The sequence below is a fragment of the Pyrgilauda ruficollis genome, unplaced genomic scaffold (assembly GCF_017590135.1).
Source record: "Pyrgilauda ruficollis isolate IOZ18807 unplaced genomic scaffold, ASM1759013v1 scaffold12, whole genome shotgun sequence".
Taxonomy (NCBI): domain Eukaryota; kingdom Metazoa; phylum Chordata; class Aves; order Passeriformes; family Passeridae; genus Pyrgilauda; species Pyrgilauda ruficollis.
This window is the reverse complement of record NW_024510321.1, coordinates 7,506,754-7,527,783: the sequence shown is the minus strand read 5'-3', so window position 1 is coordinate 7,527,783 and position 21,030 is coordinate 7,506,754. Positions and strand designations below refer to the sequence as shown.

Sequence of the window (21,030 nt, the reverse complement as noted above, 5' to 3'; positions counted from 1 at the left end):
ATACTTGATACCCTCATTTTAAGGTCACAAGCTTTCCTAGGGTCTTATGGTGCTCTTCATTCAGTTCCTTCACCGTTACAGCCTGTAGGTGGTTTGAATTCTCTTGAAGACCCAAAGTAAATTATAATTTCAAAGCTTGGATTACCACCTAGTTGTAAATCACTGATTTTGTTACATCTTTTTGTATCATTTGGTTGTTCTGAATATTCATCCTGAGTAATCTAAATACACAGATGGAGTAAATACAGTGTCAGTGGTAAAGAGGAAGTAAAGAAAAGCAGCCCATGGCCAGAAATTGTTTTAGCTTAAGTGGTCCATTGACTCTGATGGCACACATGGAGGGATTTTGGAAAGATGAGAAAACAGAACACGACACTCAGTTGTCAGAACATGGATTCTTTTTCCAATTCTGCTCTGCCACACTAAGCAAACAATTTTTCCTTTGATGCCATTGCCTTTTTGACTTTCTCTGGATAATTGAGATGAAGTTACTTTCAATTCCTAAGAAAATGAAGTTTTTATAGCTTTTCTATTTGTCCACTTGTGAGTGTTTTCATAACTTTTCAGCCTATTGGCTAAGTAATTCTGCCCTCTTCATTGCCTGCAAATATGAAGTATCAAAGTCCTACACATCTTGTGAAAATTGGCATCTGAAAAGATGAGAAAGGAACCTTATTCCCACTAAGTGAAAGGTTAGCTATTTACAGCCAACAAAAAAAAACACTAACCCAAAACCCCCAAAGCAAATAAAAAACCCCAAACTCCTGGTAAATGCTGAGTTTAATCTGTGTACCAGCAAACTGATTAGGACCTGATAGCTAAGGACAAGCAACAGCTGCCTCTTACGAAACTCCTAGTTACACCAAAGTTGTTTGAAAAGGTAAAGAAATTATAGGAGAAATGGTGTGAGAATCAAGTGTTAAAGGGATGCAGGACACAAGCCTGTTATGAAATTAGCTTTTTCAGTTTAATAAGTCCCAAGACACTGAGTGTGCCACCCTCGGTACTCGTGTGTGTTAACAAGACGACACAGGAGGCAGCTTTATGTGAGGATGTGTGAGCAAAACTTCAGGAAACACCTGTTGTAACTCAGGCGCGGAATGACCAGCGTCTGGCTCTTCCGTGGCATTGATCAGTCTCTCCTTTAAAAACACCCAGCAACAGCGAGCAAGGCGAGACGTGAAGGTTGTAAGGGCGTAACAGGTAGAAACCATCCGGCCGCATAAGCGACTGAAGAGAACGGGAGACGGAGTGGTTCGCCCCTGAGGAAGCGCACACACGCCTCGGCACGCTCGTTCTGCTCCTGCCATCCACCGAGAGCCCCTGTCCTGGCGGCGGCCGCCAGAGCCGCGCTACTCTCCCCGCATTCCCGGCGGCCGCGCAGCGATGGCCGTGGCCCCGAGCGCAGCCGGGCAGGGGCGCCGAGCGGACGCGGGTCCCAGCGGCAACGCGAACCCGCGCTTCCCGGGCAGGCCTGCGAGGGAGGGATGAGCGAGCGGCGGAGGGGAGGGGAAGAGGCTGCCCGGGGCGGGGGAGGCGGCGAACAGAGGCGTTCGTGCGGCGGCCGGGCGCCAATAGCGGCGGTCGTGGCCGAGCCGCCTCCTCCCGGCGGCAGCGGCGGTCGGAGCTGGGCCAGCCGGGCCCGGAAGCGGCGGCGGGTGGTGCCGGAGCGCGGTGAGCGGGGCCGGGCGCGGGATGCGAGGAGGCGCCGCCGCCGCCCTGCCCCCTGCCCGCTCGCAGCCAGCGCCCCAGGAGGAGGAGCAGCGGGAGGAGCGGCAGCAGCAGTAGGAGCCGCCGCTGCGGTAGCATGAGCGGGGCAGCCGCTAAGCAGCCCCCCGACGCGGGGTCCGCCGCGGATCCCGCCGCAGAGAACGCGGCGGCTGCGGACCCTGTGGCGGAGTCGCCTCCACCGCTGCTGAGCGTGGACGTGACGGGATTGGTGTCGCAGTTTGCGAGGAGCTTCGTGCTGATCTTCCCCGTGTATGTGCTGGGCTACCTGGGGCTGAGCTTCAGCTGGGTGCTTATCGCCCTGTGCGGGCTCTTCTGGATCCGCAGGCACCGTGGCGGCAAAAGCTCCCGCCTGGGCCGGGCTCTCGCCTTCCTGGAGGACGAGGAGGAGGCGGTGCGGCTCAGCGTCTCCTCCGCGGATCTGCCTGCGTGGGTGAGTGGCCAACACCCTTCGGCGCTGCCGCGAGCACCCGCGCCCGGCGGGCCGGGGCCTGTTACCTCCCCGGGACCTGCGTGACACCCAGCCCCGCCGCGCTCCCCCCGGCCCGGCACGCGGGACTGCGCCGCAGGCCGGAGCCCCAGAGCCGGCCTGGCGGGAGGGGTGAGGGCATTGCATCTCCCGCGCCCCATGGCTGCTTGTCCCGCTTCGCCAGCCCCTTGCGAGACGGTGCAGCGGCGGGAGCGGGCGGGCAGCGTGTCCCTTCCCTGCCGTTCTCCTTCCGCCGGGGTGGCCTGTCCGTGTCCCCGCCGCCCGCTCCGCTGCGCCCGCGGCGCTGACGGCGGTGACAGCCGGAGCCTGCCGTGACCGGGGTTCCCCCTCGCAGAAATAAACTTTGCTGCAGGGTTTGGGTTTCCTTCCCCTCAGGTGCCAGTGACACGCACGGCTTGGTTCTAGCGCGGTCTCTGCAGAACGCGGACGTCGCGGCTTGGGCCGTTCCTTATAAAGTTGAGATGAGAGGGAAATAGAATCGGGCGCTTAATGCTGATCGGTCTCTCTGTAGTGTTGCCAAACGGGGGATGAACCAGAAGTGAGGTGGTGTTTCTGAGTGGTTTCAGGGCTGTGACATGAGCACTGAGGTACAGGGGCCGTGGTGGCGTTATCTGTGCATTGGTATGGTGGGTTTTTAAAGGCTTTCCCCAAATCTTTCTTTGAAAGTTTTAGGTTTTCTACTAGGTATTCAGAGCTAACATTACTTACTTTTTTTGTTTTAGCTTAAATCCAGCTTCAAAGTTGGATATCTTTTGTTTGTAATTTCTCATTTGGAGGATTAATGATAGTTTTGATGCATCTGCCAGTGCCAGTGTGCATCCAGGCCTGAGCCCTGCTCTGCCCCCGTGATGCGCTGTGCAGAGCTTGCTGCTCTCTTAGTGCCCATACCCGAAATCTCGAGGGTTTCTGCTGATTCTTTCCGTGCGATTCTTTTATTGACCACTCTCTGCTCCTGACCTGTAGTCATCCACATCTCTCCTGGGGACTCTTTGCAGTGACAGTGCATCCAGCAGTGCTGAGATGATAAGAGTCCAAGTAGTGTTTTCATCTGATCAGATTGCAATACCTGATGTGACCTGTTCTAGCTCTACTAAGGAAGTTATAAGAGAGAATAGAGTGGGTAGGTGTGAGACTGGAGGCTTTTACTCCTCTTCCATCATATCTTTTGCCAAAGTTCTGTTGGAAGATCATTTAATCTCTCCTGTACACTGCGCTAATTTTTATCATGTTTTTACCTCTTGAAGCAGAGATGTGAGTCTCAAATAATGTAGTTAATAGCTCTTACATTACCTGTGTGTGGTGTTTGGTTTTCCCTGTAATCACACAGCCATATAATGGTAATGTTCTGACACTGCATTTAAAATGAATTAATTGAAACTAGATTTGTAGTGGAGGCTTGTATATAGTAACAATCTGCTGGTAACTAAGCTGTAGATATTCAAGCTTAGTGCTGTGCGTAAGTTTTATTTTAAGTTGCAATTTGCTACCTTTGATAAAATGGCAATTAATTTCTGCTTGGAGTTGTCCAAATAACTAAATATTTAGAAAGGGGCCTCCTGTTTGAAGTCAGAGGCCAAAATATGAGTTGAGTGCTGGCTGCAAGCAGCTGCATATATCCTATGGCATTGTGAGAAAGCAACTGATCAATATGCAGGGTGTCCCAAAAGTGTGACCCTCTCAGACACCCATTGGCAAATGGATGTAGATTTTTAAAAAATATTTTCTTCCTTCTTTATGTTTTTAAATTTTAAAGGTCTTGGTTATTTTCTTTCTGTTGATGTATTTGCTATGTTCTGGAAGCATCCTTCTTTCAAATAAAAGTAGCTTCCAGAATAAATGTAATCTGGAAAACAGAAGACTTCTGAAAACTGAAAACCTGCTTAAATCAAAAGTGGTATTCATTGCCTGCTGTCATAGTCCTTAAGGTTTATATGAGTCTTATGCTGCTTTTGTAATGTGTCTTGAAAAACTGCTGTTGTTCTTCCTTCTGCATTATGTATGTTTTCCTGGAGGTTTACGAATTTCAGTCATATTTGAAGTAACAGATACTGGATGGAACCTGACATCACTGATAGGGATCAGCTTTATCCATCTCAGTATGAACTCCAAACTGAAGTATTTTCTGTTGGTTTCTGTTATGGAAATAAGTTTTAAATTGCTTGAGTAGGACAGTGCTGTGTTAGGAATATACAGGAAACTTTGTACTCTTCTGGGACTGATACTGAGGTGTAATAAACCATTTTTCAATTAAAATTATGTGGTATCTTGGATTTATTTGACATGTGGTATCTTCCTGTGCCCTTGATTGGAGAAAAGCTTTAGCTTTGTGTGCTGGGTATGATTCCCTTTCCCCACACACCTTGGTATTGTCTGTTGCTTTAGTGGTTCATATTAAGTACTCAGTAATACTGCACTGAGTTATTTATTTTTCAGAAGGTGATTATTTCAGGAGAATGTTTTTCTGCTGGCAATATGCTCAGTTGCAGTTTGAAAATGATACAGTTGTGCCACCATACTAGATAGAGTTCGTAATGTTAATTATTAGTTTCCTAAATTAGATTTACTTCTTCCATGAGCAGGTGGTTATATATCAGGAATATTCTGTACTGTGCATGTGAAATGAATTAATTCAACATGAATACAAGTTACGTTACTTAAAATGTCAACACAGAATTAACTACAAATAAGTATGCATTGAAAAATACCACATTTACTGTCTTAAAAAAATAAGATCCGTACTCATAGACTTGCTAACATGTAGTTATAGCTGTGCTGCATGTTTGAAAGGTGTCATGGATTATATGGGGTAGGAGGGAGCAGAGGTGGGTACTTTTCCAAATAATTTAGAACCAGGCAGCAGAACTTAAAATGAGAAAGAACTGGAGATCAAAGTTGTCTTTAAGTGGAGACACTTTAAGACATGAAAAAGTCTCTTTAGAGAAAGACATTTTCCCTTTATTTGCAGCATTTTTATGCACCAGATGTATTTTATACTGGAATGAATGTAATTTAGTCACAAACGTGTATAAAAGGAAAGTGGCAGTTTAAGTATCACTACGTAGAGGAGCAAGGGTAGGAAACTTAAAGGTAGGACTCTTAAGTTTTCAAAGGCCAGGTATCATGTTGCCTTTTATTTTAAAAATGGTAATGGAATTTAGTAATCTAATAATAACAAATTTACTTTGTTCTATCTCAGATCAGCCAAAAAAGCTAATCTAATTTTTCCATTTTAGTAGTGGTTCTTGTTGCTTAGTGCCACTTTTGTAACATGCCAACATACCATGTTCAACATGTTTTTGGATTAGTGAAACTTTGGCTCCTGTTTTCTTCAATATACAGATAAAAAGCCATGCTGAATTTATTTTCCCCAGATTAAATGTAAATTTGGCCTGGTACCAGGAGCTGTATCTATGTGCAGTCTGTCAACAATCAGCAGGTGACCAAAATAGCAACAAATCTTAGCATTTTCAAAAAATTTATTCTGAAAACAGATTTAGACAATTTTTTTGTAATCCTAAGTGTGTATTATACAGAAACTGAAATACTGTATGTGATTGCAGTAAAAGTGGTGACATGCTAGAACATTAATAACAAGTCTGCTGTGCCATTTTGGGTCCTACACACTTGCTTAAGTTTCTGCTCTAGTTTGGAGTGATTTTTATATTCTTGGGGTTTTTTTTTTTTCTCTTGATTTATTTTCTCATCTACTTAAGAAAAAGGAAAAAGCCTGCCTAAATCTAAATAGCTGTCATAATCTTCTAAATTAAACTTACTTGGAATACTATCATAAAGAAATCTGGTAGGTCTTCTTTGTCATGGGAAGCTGTATGAAGTTTTTCAGATTGTGAGTATTGTGGGTCACCACTGAACTGCTGTACCACTGCTACACCTAGAGAAAGGGGATAATGTCCAATTGTATGGTTAGAACAACAAAGACTTTGGTTTTTCCTGGTGTTGGAAAGGCAGAGCCAGTGTTTGTGGAAGAAAAGTGGTTTGGTAGCTCTAACTGCAGGATCACACAGTACTGAGTGATGTTTGCAGAGAAGGTTGAGGTGGTTCTGCTCTTGTGTGTGTTTGATATGACTATTTCTTGGTGATACAGAGGCAAATTTGCTATCTAGATCTTAGATAGATGGTTCAGGACAGGAATCTCCAAAGAATCCCTGCTGATGGATGTTATGTACTCAGTAAACCTGATAAACAGGTGGACTTCTGCAGTTCAATATATGTTATTTGCCATAGAAGAAAAAGATGTTCCTCTTCTCCTTATACCTTTGGTTGCTGCTGTTATTGCTGCAGCTGTTGAGGAACTGTTGGAGGGTTTTTCTGCAGCATATGAAATTTGAAGACAATGAGACATTTTGACACATTCTTCTGATCTGTTCTCCAGCCTAGTTGAGTATGTTAGATGGAATTTACCAAGGGGTGATTTATAAGGAAAACAACTCCCATGTACAGTAACTTAGTGTTTAGCAGGATCTCATCAGTTTGGGTGGTGAGTATTGCAGGTGGCCATTGCTCTGGGCTGCCAGCCTGCATCTGGAAAGGGTGGAGAGGTGTGAGTAAGAATGGAGTGGTAACTTGTGAGTACTTAACAACTGAACTCTGTGTCCTTCTTCTGCCTGATTATTTTTCATTTTAAACTGTGTTCTGTTCTAGCTGATTCATAGTATATGAATATGCACATCCGTGTGTTGTGGGTTGTGTGTGTTTCTGTGGTTGGCCTTTCTTCTTAAAGGAAGAAGTTTAATTTGTTTCAGTATTACTTCTTGAAATTTAGGTAACCTGAGTGACATCCTAAGAGCACCCCATAGTTAGGAGAGATGTAAATAATGGGTTTGGGAATGGAGAACCAAAGGGAAAAAAAAAAAAAAGAAAAGATATTAGACAATTGATCCTATCTCCCTGTTTCTCAGAGTTTTCAAGCTGAGTATGTTAAAACTATGCTGAGACAATGTCTGTCCCAAAACACCTTCTCTCACGTAGTGATGTGGTGAGCCTCACTATGTGATTCGTATATAAAGATCACTTTACAAAATGTTTATGGTAGAAACCCTGATGTTGAGTTGATGTTTATGAACATGATATCAAACTACTAAAGAAAAACATCAGCCTGAAAGTATTAGTACACTTCTTGAACTCTTTGTAAGTTACATGGGATTTCTAAATATGTACTTATAATACATTCTTTTTTCATCTAACAAATTATTATTATGTAGAAATGACTACTGAGTCTTGGGACTACTGTAAATGTTATTTAAATATGCAGTTTGTTTGAATAACTAAGGAGGATGTGTAGAGGTTTCCTTAGGTTTTTTTTGTTTACTCATTTGCTATTTTTTAATTTTGCATTTTAGTCTGCTACTGTTGTTTCCATGCCTAAGTGCCTTTGCATATAAGGACTGGCCCATCTTCAATCATATCTGTGAATGCAGGAGTCAGAAAGATCTTGTCTGTAGAGACTGAGGTTTTATGGAAGAAAAAGAAACCTAGGATAACAACCTTTTCTGCCTCTTCTACAAGATTCTTCTCACTTTAAATTACAACTGCTTTTTGAGATTGTTGGCATATCATAGTGTGGTGGGGTATGTAATCTAATTTTTTTTTCTTTTTTTTTAAATGAGAACTTTCTGGGAAATAAAATTGAATCAGGATTATTGTCAAAACATTTTTATTGCAGTTTATGGTGATGAAAGCCTGTTTTATACATTTGAAGTGTTCTTTGGTGTCCTGTTCTTTTTCTTCAAAATGAAAGAAGAGGTGGCATATTGTTTCTGGTAAGATAAATTTCTTTGACTTAAACTGTAATATAAACCAAATTATTTATCTCCATTTATCAATTTATCACTAGTTCTCTAGTTGCTGAAATTGCCTTTGGCATAGCTTCTTTTGAGCTTTGCTGGCCATATACCCATACTGAATCTGTTTATTTTTAAAAAACTTTCTTTCAAATAATAGCAAGTTTTAAAACAACATTATTTTCTCAATATCCTCTGTAGTGTCTGAAATGAGTTTGTCAGAGTCTTATAACTGTATATATATAAGGTTCTGAAAGTAAAAGTTAATGATTGTGAATTAATCTATATCACTGATTTGGTATGTTCTGATATGTAGATAAAAGGAAATCAGTAAAAGAATATGATTTTTCTGTACGTACTACACAAATAGTAGATTTGGTATGAGACTTAGCTGGTTTAGATATAGAGTTGTTTGAGCTGTGGTATCTTATCTTTGTCTTTGCTTTTCTCTACTCTTGGAAAATATAAATTAAATCTGATATTCCCCTTTCCTAAGGAAGTGGAGAGTGGACACCCCACCAGCACCTTTGGAGCTTTCCTGTGTCCTCGCAGGGGCCAGCTTCTAAGGGTTATGTACCAAACTTGAAAGGGCAGCAGAATTTCAAGTGCAGGATATGTAGGGCTGCTTTTGCACATTCAAGGTAAATACTGTGCCACTTCAAAGAAGAAAATTAAGTCCTTATCTTTCGCTGCTGTTTGTGAGCACTGAATGAAAATAAAGAATATACAAACTAGGTGTGTTCAACATAGAATGAAATCTGAATAACACTGGAGAAACAATGTTTTGATAAGAATAGGGGGAGAGTGTTTTTATTTGAAACAACTGTTAGAATTCAGTAAATTCTGAAACTGAACTGTTTAGAGAAGTCTGACACTTTATCATTTGTATAGCTTTTAGATCATATGGCACTTTGATTCTGGGTAAGACTTTTTTCAGTTGAATGAGGAGGGAGTTCTGTGAAGTTGAGAAAGAAAATGTTTGATAAGAAACAAGAGGGAGGAATTAAACCAGGAATTTGCTAAAAGTGTGTGAAATGGTGAAACCCAGTTGCCAGATTTATGTGGGTTTTTTCCTGGCATATGCCATTTTCTCTGTTTCTTAGTTGACAATAATAGATCATCAGGAGTGGAAAGAGGGGTTGTACAAACTTGCCCCATCAGCTAGGGACATACTGATAGTAGGCTTCTACTTCATTGACTGGAATTAATTCAAATTTAACTTGCTTTGTAAGGGCCTCATTACAAAAGCAAGGTTCAAGCATTAGGAGTCATTTCCTGGCTTTAGGGGTCTGTTTTAAAGCAGCACACTAGCCTTGGGAAGTCTGTTCCATTTACCTCAGCTTTGCAAGATACTTTTTGATCCCTTGTTCCTTTATAAAGGCCTTAAAATTTCCATCCTAATGTCAGGGTTCAGGTAAGAAGCTGTGTCCCATCCCTTGAATCCCATTAATAGGCTTCCTGGGAGAGGGAAGAAAAGAGGTGTTCTGTGCCTTCTTGCACTTCTTTGGATCCCCATCCCCAACCTACTTCCAGTGTTTTATTCCCAACAGCTTTACCAAGCTTCATGTACCAATCTTTCAGTCTTTGTTACATTGGTGGAGTTTTAATTTCATTTTAAATGGCACGGGTTTGTTTGTGTTTTTTTGGTTGATTGGTTTGGCTTTGTTCTCTCTATGTGCTTCCTTGATACAGTTAAAAGTTAGAGCAACAGCAAGAATATTAAATCTTTTTTCAACTTAGTCCTTATTTAGGATAATTTGAATTTTATTTGTAGGCTCTGCTCTGAATTCTTGCTTGTGGCAGAGAGGATCGGGGGGGTTAGTAAAGGAACTGATTCTGCAGTTTCAAAATGAAGTAAATGTGCACTCCTGACAAAAAGGATATTCTGCATCCAACTGCACTTTCCCAGTGCCACCTTGAGCCAACATTAGCATTTACTTGGCCAGCTAATTGTGAGCTTTCTGCCAAGCTGGGTGTTCAGCTGGATGAGTTTCATGAGTTTACTATGAGACCACAAAAGTGCCAGTGCCTATGGAAGGGAAGTGGTGGAAGCCTGTGCTCAGGTTTAAAGTGAGATAGAGCAATGGCCTGCACAAAGAGGCTGTTCTTAGAAAAAGAGTGGAAAAAAATGCTGCTGAGGTATCTTTGTGGGGAAGCAGAGGTTGAATGGGAGGTGTTTATAATGTCAATTTGCATATCTAACTTCTTTTATAACATTTATAACATTTTTTAACATTTAATCTAATTATCAGGCATATAAACTCAGTATTTTGATTCAGCTTAAAAGCTGACCGTGTTTTTAGTGTGTGATTAGATTGGATCAGCTCCAGAAATCTCTTCTTACCTGAATTATTCTATCATCTTCCTTTTTATTTTAAGCTGTCATTAAATTAGCTTTCAATCTCCAGTTATGGCTTACAAATTATAAGAAATCTTTTCTGCATAAAATATGAGTATTTGCTTAAATATTAAGTGTACTAGGAAGAAAATAAATTAAAAAGATGCTATCTTTAGAAAGGTATTTTGTTGGATGTCGTGACACCTTTTAAATTATTTGGATGCCTGTCAGCTAAGTAGATAGTATTAAAAGTTCTGTGCAGCAAATGTTAAAACACACTATTTTTCAAATGGAACTCCTGTAATATAAATAACCTTTGTAAGACCAACGTTCCCATATAATGAGTCATTGCACAAAGTTTTGTCTGCTACACCCTGATGTGACTACAGAATTTTCCTTAAGACCCAAAAATGTGAAACAGGACTAATGGTTTTCAGCTGAAGCAGCCTGGATTTATGTACCATGAAGTTGTTACTATACTAGAAACACGAAACTAGTTTTACTTGGCTGAAAATAACTGTCATATGACAGACAAGAATTGCATTGTCATTTGGCTGTCCTTATCGTATAGCAGCATGGGTCGAGTTTACATTAGTTCAGTTGCAGCACTTTTACCTGAGAGATTTATATTTGCAGTGTAAATTGCATAACTTTTGGCATCTGTTTATGTGAAAACTTCAGCTGGAGTCTAGTACAGACCACGCTATTGTTTTCATAACCTTTGTTTGCATTCCTTTAGTTAGATACTGGCTCAGTGAATTATCCAAGCAGACTGAAATAGTTTCCTCTGAGAAAATTTTGAAAGATGCAACACAGAATGTAAAATTAAATGTACTGACAATCCATCGTGTCATATTCTGTCACTGTCAGTCCTTAGCAGGAAGATGGGAAGAAGGTGAATGTCTAAGAATGAAATGCCTTCCTGTTTCATTTTTAAAAGTAAACACAGGATATGCTGAAGCATGAAGGTAGCTGTAAAACCTTGCTTGCTCAGATTTGAATTAATTATGCAGTGTTATGATCCACAATTCTGCTCTTCAAGTTTGTAGGTGATCTTTTTAAAAATAGCTTACTAAAAACAAATTAATTATGTGGAGGAAAACTTTGCAGGGAGAGCTGAAATGGAACTTCACAGCTCAGAGAACTCACAGCTTGCTTTATATTTAAGCATTATTACTGCTTCCTTGTACTGTGTGGTTCTTCATGCCTTATTTCAGATCTGCATAGCTTGATAGGAAAAAACCCATGTCTGTGCTTTCTCAGATGCCCTTCTTCACTTAGCATACTCTGTAGACTAATGAATAAGTTTACAGCTTCATATCCAAAAGCTCAACAAGAACTCCTGTAGTTTTTTTTTATTCTGCAGGGAAGAGTATGAGAAGACATGATCTGAGCTGTGAGTTTTTGTGCAGACTTACAGGGCAAACTCTCAGGACTTCTTGATATTTAGCATGTTTGAGCTCTCTGCATGTTTCAAGCTGACTGTTAATGTAATGAATGTAATTATACAAATGATTCAAATGAGGAAATGTCTTCTCTTCATTTGTTAGTATTTCCTAATGCAGTAAGGTTGCTGGTCCAGAATTCTGAAAAATTGTAGTTTGTTTTGAGGCAAGTCTTCTCTCCTCCCCCAGGCTGTTGATTCATCTTGCTAATTGTTGAACTAGAATGCTAAATTCTCTCTTGTGTGTGGCTAGGAAGTTGCCTTAGTCTAGTAATAAATTTTATGATGCAGACTAAATTTGTATCCTAAACTGTGGTGTTCCTCACTCAATGACTTTCTCCTAAAATACTTGAACTAGAAAAAGAATGCTTTTCCACCCACCCACCCTCTGCCAGTTAAATATCAAGTGGCAGCCAGGAAATGATAAGAGGTGTTTCATGGGGGGAACAGAAAACCAGTGCTCAGTCATCTGACTTGTACATGTTAAAAGAATATTCAATAGAGATTGATATATTAGATTAAATTGCAGTAATTTCTTGTTCTCTATTTGTTCATGCTAATCTTTATATTGGTTTATATTTTAGGAAAGATATTGGGCTTTTGAAAGTGTTTGGGTTTCTTTTTTCTTTTAAGGGTGTGCTAGGTATGAGTACGGTGTTGATGTGAATGTGCCTGAACTGTCCATGTTCATTTGATAAAATCACTTTTTTCTGTCACATTCATGTAAGTGTTTATAATGGGAATTAATTTTCTGGTACATTTGGCTATGTATAAAGCTTTAAAAGAAGTTGCATATAATGTATGCTTGTGGTTTTTTCAGGTCTTAACATAGATGTCTAATAACAGAAAACATTTGCCAACAATTGTTTCTCAGGTCCTTTGTGTTTTGAAAGTTTTGCAATAATTGTTGACATTTCTTTCCCTTGTGTCATATCTTTCATGTATTCAAGTGAATAACCAAAATGTTACCAAGCTGTTCATTTTGTTACTTTTGATTTACCAAAAGAAAAGCTCTAATGAGGTTTTTTCTTGTTAGTTCATTAAGGTAATCCATTACACACAGAACCGTAGTGACAGCCTGACAGTAGATCTGATTTGGAGGTTGCTTAGTTTACAAATAAAGTTCTGAGGAATTACAGAAGTGTTCTTTTAAGCAGTATTTCAGTGTTCTGTGCTTCGCTTCCAGTGCACACAAATTGTTACTGGTCTGCCTGCTACCTGCTGCCTTTATGCTGAACTCCTTGGTTTTCTGGCACAGCCAGTGAGGAAGTCTGACAAAGTAAATCTGACAAAGTGCTTGAACCTCTGTTGGGATTGGGGAGAGGGTCTGCACAGTGGTGTTCTGGATTCAGGAGTGGCAGACAATTGTAGGTGGCAGTTCTTGTTTGGGAATAAGTGTAGGCAGGACCATCGAGGACTAATGGGTAATTTTAGATGATATTAAAACATTTACCAAGGGAAATGGGCAATAGGAAGACTTGAAGGGATACTGGAAGGCAGTCTCTGTCGGCTCTGGTGGGAGACACCTAAACTTTCATCTTCATTCACTTTGAGTGAGTTTGGTATTTGGGATGTAGAATATTTAGCAGATATTTTGTAGAACGTTTTTTAGTGTAAGTGGAGGTATTTGTGCTTGAAGTGAACTCTGCTAAAGGGGTGGAAGTGATTGCAGGTTTAAAGCATTTATCCCTGAGTGAAATAAGATTGATTCACCTCTGTGTCCTCAGGGAGCAAGCTGATAAACTGTAGGTTCAATTTATTGGAGAGCAGTAGAATGTATTCACTTGCCAGAGAGAGAAGAATAGTTCATCGGTGTTCCTAAAATTAATGGATTTTAAGCTCTGACAAATCACTCTGGAATTTCCTTTGCTGTAAAGTTCTGAATCTTGATTCCCATGTAACACATAAGATTCTAGTTTTGTTTTAACATGCAAGAACTTACAAGGTCATTTGCTTTCTTGCTGGTGACTTACAGTGCTTGGGGAAATGGTTTTTCTTTTTGTCAACCCCAGTTGTCTGGAGTGTTTTCATTTGTTCTAGTTTTCTTTTCCAGCAAAGTTATGAGCTCCAGCTCTGCCGTTTGCTGCTGTGGTTGTTTGCATTGTCAGCCACATGGAAATAACATTCCTGCCTGTCATGTTCCAGTGGAGAAGACAATGTATAAGTAAAGTTCTTGCATTGTGATCTCCCACTGCGTAAGTAAAATAGAAAAAGCTCTTGACTTGAAGCAGTCCAGGTTAGTCGATGACAAGGGATTTGAGATATCACTAATTTAAAAGAAAGTAACTATATGAGCTTGTGAAAATTGAAATAAATACATTTCCCAACATAGTTTACAAGTTAATTTCAGTTGTGGTTTGACCCTGGCTGGATGCCAAATGCCCGCCAAAGCGGTTCTTTGTTGTACTTCCCTCCTCAGATGGATGAGGAGAATAGTGCAGTGGAAAAGTTTGAGAGTTCAGATAAGGATAGGGAGAGACATCATTCACCAGTTACCTATGGTGGTAAAACAAACTTGAATTGGAGAAATAAACGCAGATTTTTAGCAGTCAAATCAGAGTAGGATAATGAAAAGTGAAACAAAAAGAATTAGAAACACCTTCCCCTACCCCTCCCTCCTTCCTGAGCTTCACTTTCTTCCTGATTCACCACCTCCTTCTCTATGGACTGCAGGGGAATCCCAGCTCTGGCTCCTGGAGCACCTCTTCCCCTCTTTCTTCACTGACCTTGGTGTCTGCAGAGTTGTTTCTCTCATGTTCTCACTTTTCCCTGGACAGAATTACTTTTGTGAAATAATTTTTTTTTCTTCTGAAGTAAGTTATCCCACAGGTGCTGCCACAGTTGCTGCTGGGCTCAGCCTTGTCCAGCAGCAGGTCCTTCTTGGAGATGGCTGGCATTGGCTCTGCTGGGAGTGAAATATGGAAATAACTCTATAGGAGAGCTTCTGGCAACTTCCCACAGAAGCCACCTTTGTGGCCCTAACCCTCCACCCTCCAAAAATTTTGCCACATACACCCAATACAATCTTAAACTGTTCAGTTAAAAGAGACCTCTTTAATGTATTTTTAAAAAATGAGAAGTTTGGCAGCTGAGTATTCACGTTGTAATGATTTCTCAAATACGCTGAGCAGTCAGTACTGTATCAGATAGGGCAAATCATGTATGGCAACAAGGGCGGTGGACTTGACTTCAGCATCCCTTGATGTTGAAAAGAAGTAAAATACTTGGTTGTTGTTGTGGTGTGTGGTTTTCTTTTTTTTTTTTTTTTTTTTTTTTTTTTTTTTCTCAGTGCCTAGTTGTACATGGAAAAGACTTTATCAAAGTCTTGGAAATACTTTTTTGAGTTGGGAAGATATAGTTGCAAATTAGCTGCTATTTATGCAGATCTCTGAAAATAACTGTGGCATTTTACTCAAGGGGGTTGATTTCATTTTAACTGTCATCACTGCATTCTTCTATCTCAAGTGATGTCTTTTGCAAGAAAGTTATTACATGTGATTAAAAGCTGAGTACAGATCTAAGACTGCTGAAAATATCTGGTAGCTCTACAGCGCTGGGATTCAGGCCTGGAACAGCAGAGTAAACAGTAAAACCTGTAAGAGAATCTGTTGCCAGTTAGCACACACAGTCACATTTCCTGGAGCAAACTGAAATTTAGATACCATACTTGGGCATCTCATTCCAGAGATGAAGGTCTCTCCCTGGAACCTGCCTTTGATGAATGGGAAGGGGTGAACAGAGCTCTTTGCAGGAGGTCCCTTTTCTCTGTATAATAGGAACCTGCAGTAATGAGGTCCTAACTGTGCTGCTGCTTTTTACATGCTTAAATTTATCAAGGAATAATTTGGGCCACAACTGTTAGATTTTAATTAATACGTGTAGTAAATATTCTGTGGTAGAACTTCTAAAAAAATTACTAGCATCTGTTATAAAATCTGCTGAGAGTTTCAGAGCTGACAGTGACTTGGCTGCACATATTTTTCCCTGCATGGGCACAAAGATTAACCTGTCCACGAGAAATTCAGCTTTAGGAAGGCTCTGCTTAGGAGCAGTCAGATAAATTGGCATTGCCATGGGCAAGGTTTCTTGGAGCTAGATTTTAGACAACTTATTTGCTAGGTGGTTGTTGGCAGTTCAGGCAGTTGTCTTAGAATTAACAGAAATTTCTTTTTATTTACAGAGCTATTACTAAGTTGGGTTTTAGGCACTAGGTGTTTGGTTTCTCCTTAGAACTAGAATCTGCTGAACATAAATTTAAACATGTAGGTGCAAATTAGTTGTAGTTTATGGTCAGTATACCCATCTCCAGAGGACTGTATTTGACAATGAGAAAATCTTCAAGATGTCAGATAGATCTGTCCAGAGGCCGTTATTTCTCTTTTATTTGATAAAGCAGATGTAGAGTGACTTGTTTATTCTTGGACATATAAAAGACAAAATTTTCAGAATTAGAGAAAAATAATTCATGAGTTGCAATTGCCTACTTATTAACGATATTTGAATCTTAACTGGAAGTCATTGAAATTGCTGTGAAATCATATGTAGGTAAAAGGATTGCTGAGATGTAAAAAGTTTTTTTCGTCTTTCCTTTGTCATAAACTACAACCAAGATCTAGTGGTAGTATGATCTGATTGTCACAGTTCCAGCTAAAGTGGGACAGTAGATGCAGATTAAAATACAGAAATTGTGAGCTTAAGCATCAGTTATAAACTGCTCAGTCTTTAAAGACTCTTAGATGTGTAATGTTATGATTAATTGTAGGCAGTATCTATAATACGTGACTCGGCCTACTGCTGTCATTAATTAAAATGGTATTGATTTATGATGGCTATTTTTGCTGCTAAATGGCAAAGTGAAAGAACATAGTGTGTTTGTAAGAGTTGAGCTAGGGGTAAAGAATATTCAAGAGATCCCCAAATTCTTGGCTTATCTTCAGCATTGATGATAATCAGTAATAGGAGAGGTGACTGTTCTGTGTTGCATTTATAAGAGGGATAATGTATCCAATTCCTCTTTTTTCACTCTTGCTACCTCTCCATTCTGTCTGTCAAACACCCAACAATTCTAATGCTGGAACATTCCTCCTCCTAAGTCCAAGATACTGAATCTAAATCACTCAGCTGCTTGCTACCCATTGTTTGAAGGGCAGAAGCTGCCTTTATGTAAGGGCTGGTTTCAAGTGTGGGTAAAACATCTTCCTCCAAGTGGTGCTTGGCTGGTATAAAAGCAAAGTTATGTAATTCAGGTCAGCACTGCACATTTGATTGGCCATTCCAGAGGTGAACTGATGGCATTATTGAAAACGTTAGGTATGGACTCAAGATAGTAGTTTGTCCACAGTCTGTGCTTCCACTGAAGGTCTGGTTTTGTAACTGCTTCTGTGAAAACTAGAGTATATTCTCTCAAAAAACCACAGGAACTCCTCTCCAAACACATGCAAATAAAATAAATTCATTTACATTAGAAGCAGAGAAATTTAAATGGAGTATCATTTAAAGCGTATATGGCCAAATGTTAAACTTCCCAAAACACTGGAGAAAGCAGATTCTTTAGTTTCCAGTATTGTTTTTAAAAAAAGCTTAATTTAGAAAGAGGATTTACATTTTTTAGAATTTATGATCACTTGCTTTTTTAAGATGGAAAAACTTTTTAACAGAGTCTGAAGAATGTTTTGATGCAGAGCATTGCAAGACAGCTACGTCAAAAGACTGTATCGGTGAAGGTTTGCAGTCCTGACATGAGAGAAAGTGTCTGGTCTGCAGGAAGCTGGAATCTTAGGGGATGTTTCCTGGAAGCAGGGCCTGGAGGAATTTTGGTAGGGTGAAGGGGAGCATTGCAAACTGAGTGGACTTTTAATTTCTGTTTAGTGTTTTGTATTTTTGTATTTACTACTGATGTCTTAAAAGACATCAACATCTTGAAACCTCATCACTGTTTTTCCTTTTTTTTCCCCAAGAGATGAAACGATGGTTTTAAACTCCAGATTTCCTACATATTAGCAGTATTTCTTTTCCCTTGTCTTTGTTGAGGTGTAAAAACTTGTGTGGTGGGGCAAGTAACTGAACAAATGTTGCTGTGTACACAAGTCAAAGGATCAACAGGACTGTCAAATATCCAGGTGTGTTTTAACTAAAATACTAAACCATGTAATACTGTGTTGTTGAAAAAAAGGTACAGGCCAGCCTTGGGTGCTCATTAACTCATTTGCTGCAGTTCAACTGGAGGGGCTTTATCTTCTTTTTTGCTGTGTGTGAACTTCAGTGTGTTGCAGACTGTGATGTGTCTGCCAGGCAGTGTCCATCTGTTTGTGGATGAACATAAATGTCCTACTGCTGTGGATGGTGTACTTTGGTATTAAATTCACTTTCTGATGAAAATCATTGTACGGTTCTAGAGAGACATTGCAGGCCCAGGAGATTTGCAACTTGCTGGATGTTCCACTGTGCAGATGCTGTATGTGCCAGCCCAGCAACATAAGCACGTGAATTTCCCTCAGAGGGTGCAGTTTCAGTAGCAGCCTGTCCTTGTGCAGGTTTGATTTAAGTACACTTACTTTGCTTTTTCTAAAATAGCTTCTTGGATAAGAGGTGCTAAGCTCAGTCATGGGATAGATACTCCAGCTGGAAGATAGGCTGTCCAAATGTGATTTGTGTGAATACAAGAATTAAAGGCTGTGGCTACAAATTTAAAAATCTTTCTATGTGTTTGTAAAATCTTTTCAATAAATAATGAAAATACTTTTTCTGTTTTAAAACAAAGTGATATTACTGGGTGGGGATTTTTATTTATGTTGAACATTACTTTCTGCCATTTTTGAGGACTTTTTTCCTCTGAAGTACCTTTTCTTAACATGTAGAGTCAAAATAGTAAGGCTGATATTTAAGGATAATGGTTAATTTAGCTGGGGAGGCAGTCTGGGTTTTGATTCCACCTTGTAGCTCTAACATATGATTCCTAAGTTTAGAAACTTGATTTAGCAGGGAGTGCTTTCAGTGCCTTTCCTTAGCAACCCAGCCTACCAAAACACACCAGAGCTGCCCCTTCCTGCTCTGTACTGAGGAACAGTAGCAAACTCCATGGTTTTAAGGTGGAGTTTATAAACAAAAATAGGATAATGAGTCCTGCAATTGTAGGGGATTGGAATTCAGTGGTCAGAGTATTTTCCAGTTACGTGTTTTGTTGGTCTTGCATTTTCAGTATGATCCTCTTGAGGTTACGGGCTGCACTAAAACCTCTAAAGCATCATTTTTGTTTTAAGTAAACTTACCTGGAAAGTATTCATGTAATGGAATTGTTTATGGGTTTTTTTTTTTACTTGTTTTCTTTAGTAGGGGCTAAGCATGCCTCAAGATAGAAGGGATGCTGGAGGATGCCAGCAGCTGCTAAGGGTTACAGCCATCCTTGGCAGAAGCTGGGACGGCATTCGGGGAAGGATAACTCCATAGTACTGTTTTAGTTTTGGATTTTCCTTAGACATCACTTCAGATTGCTGTATTAGCTGGCCGTTTGATCTTGCTTAGTGCAGAAGTTGCTATGTAATGTGTTGCCAGTTAAATGTATGAGATGCTTAGCAGATCTTTTTCTAACAAATAACACTGTTCTGTATTCGGTGCTGATATACAGCCCATTGAGTGGGACAGAATTGTTCTAGAGAGAGCAAATCCTACAAACCTTAAAAATTGCAGCGTCTATCTAATTATTAGAAATACTGAGCTTTGTATATGAAGCTGGTATAAGAATTTGGTTAAATGCTTGAATGAAAGAACCAGAAGGAGTTACACATGTAAGTTTGTCATGGATACCTGGTGCTGTCAGGTTAGCTGGGGCTTTCCTCCCCGCCGTTTGTCACTGCATTAACTGAGACCCGATTTAAACACTGCAGCTCTTTTTGCTTTCACTTTATTAGAATGCTCTGCTTTCTGTTACTTTGTCAGCAGCAGTTTATAGTTTCAGAGAGGGGGTAATCACTGATTATTTAAAAGTTACATGAAACTCCCAGACTGTTAGTCTGGCATTCTTTTTACTCTCTGGATTTTACATATATTTCTAGCGCTTCAGCTAGAAATGAAACAGGGATTTTAAAATGCCTGTTGTATCTTGCATGATTTCTGATTATATTTCAAAAATGTTTTAATATTAATAAGCTCTGGCTGGATTATACTGCATGCAGTGCAGTATGCAGAAGTTAAACACCTTTGCTGGTTTTGGGTCATAGTCAGTCAAAACAAGCATTAAGTTTTAACTACTGAGTGTGTTCTACAGACTTGTTTGACTTCTTAGGATACAGGTTAACCTAGCTTGAATTTTTATGTCATGATGCTGCATTTTTTTGGATACCACCAAAAAAAAATAAAAATCCAAGTTCTCAATTTTGCTCTTTTCTGTTTTCAAATACAAATATGCAGTTTGCTCATTCCCAACCAATACAAAGCGAATGATACTTGTCATAGTTCACATACATTTGTTTCAAATGTGTTGTGAATTAGAGATTAAATTAGAAAGAATAGACGGTTGGGCTTCAGTACATGGAGATGTTTCAGGCTCAAGACAGGAAAGAAGATTTCATCTGCCTGAGAAAGAGGAGTCTACCAGAAGGTGATCATTGCTTCTTAACACTTGCCTTTTCTGAAAGCTGATGCCAATTTTAGCTCTCACAGAACACCTGCATGGTTCCCTTAGAGAGATGAGCTGTGAAATGTAGTGAGGGCTACAGGAATGAGCTCTCCCTGCTGCAGGAATCAGTCTGGATCAGAGCTGACTGCAGGGTGAGGGAATCGGGCAGCGGGTCAGTGGAGTAAAAGGTGAAGAACCCTCCAGTGTTTTATTGTAGATACCAGCAACAAGGGTGGCTGGCAATTTGGTGCAGAGCCCAGCACTTCTTTTCACAGCTGTAGACAGTTCAAAGAATAGTAAGTTGTGCTGTGACACTGGTTGTATAAGCTGCTTTGAAAGCTAATGTTTAGCAGTCCAGAGAGGAAAATTTGTCTTCTGTTGACTGTCAAGAGAATAAGACACTCTGGCATGCAGTGGGGTGGGAACATGCCTGGATTCTCAAGGGAACTGAAAAGGAATTTGTTACAGAGACTTGAAAGTACAAAAGAGGTTGTGTTTTTGAAATGTGACAAATTGAAAATATCGTGCTAATGCTTTAATAATTTTATTTTAAAAATCAAAAGCTTGAATTGCAAGGTATTAAGATTTGATTTGTAGAAGGAGAAGAAGAAATTAAAT

At 40.1% G+C, this 21,030-nt stretch overlaps 1 protein-coding gene across 3 annotated transcripts in view; it reads left to right on the top strand.

Moving 5' to 3' along the window:
• The first annotated feature begins 1,678 nt into the window (after positions 1-1,678).
• The window catches only part of ESYT2 (extended synaptotagmin 2), an 81,081-nt gene continuing 61,729 nt past the window's right edge, over positions 1,679-21,030 (top strand). For all 3 annotated transcript variants that reach the window (XM_041487138.1, XM_041487129.1, XM_041487122.1), the window contains exon 1: positions 1,679-2,161. In XM_041487138.1, the coding sequence (XP_041343072.1) occupies positions 1,808-2,161 (354 nt within the window). In that variant the 5' untranslated portion in view covers positions 1,679-1,807. The remainder of the gene's footprint in view (positions 2,162-21,030) is intronic.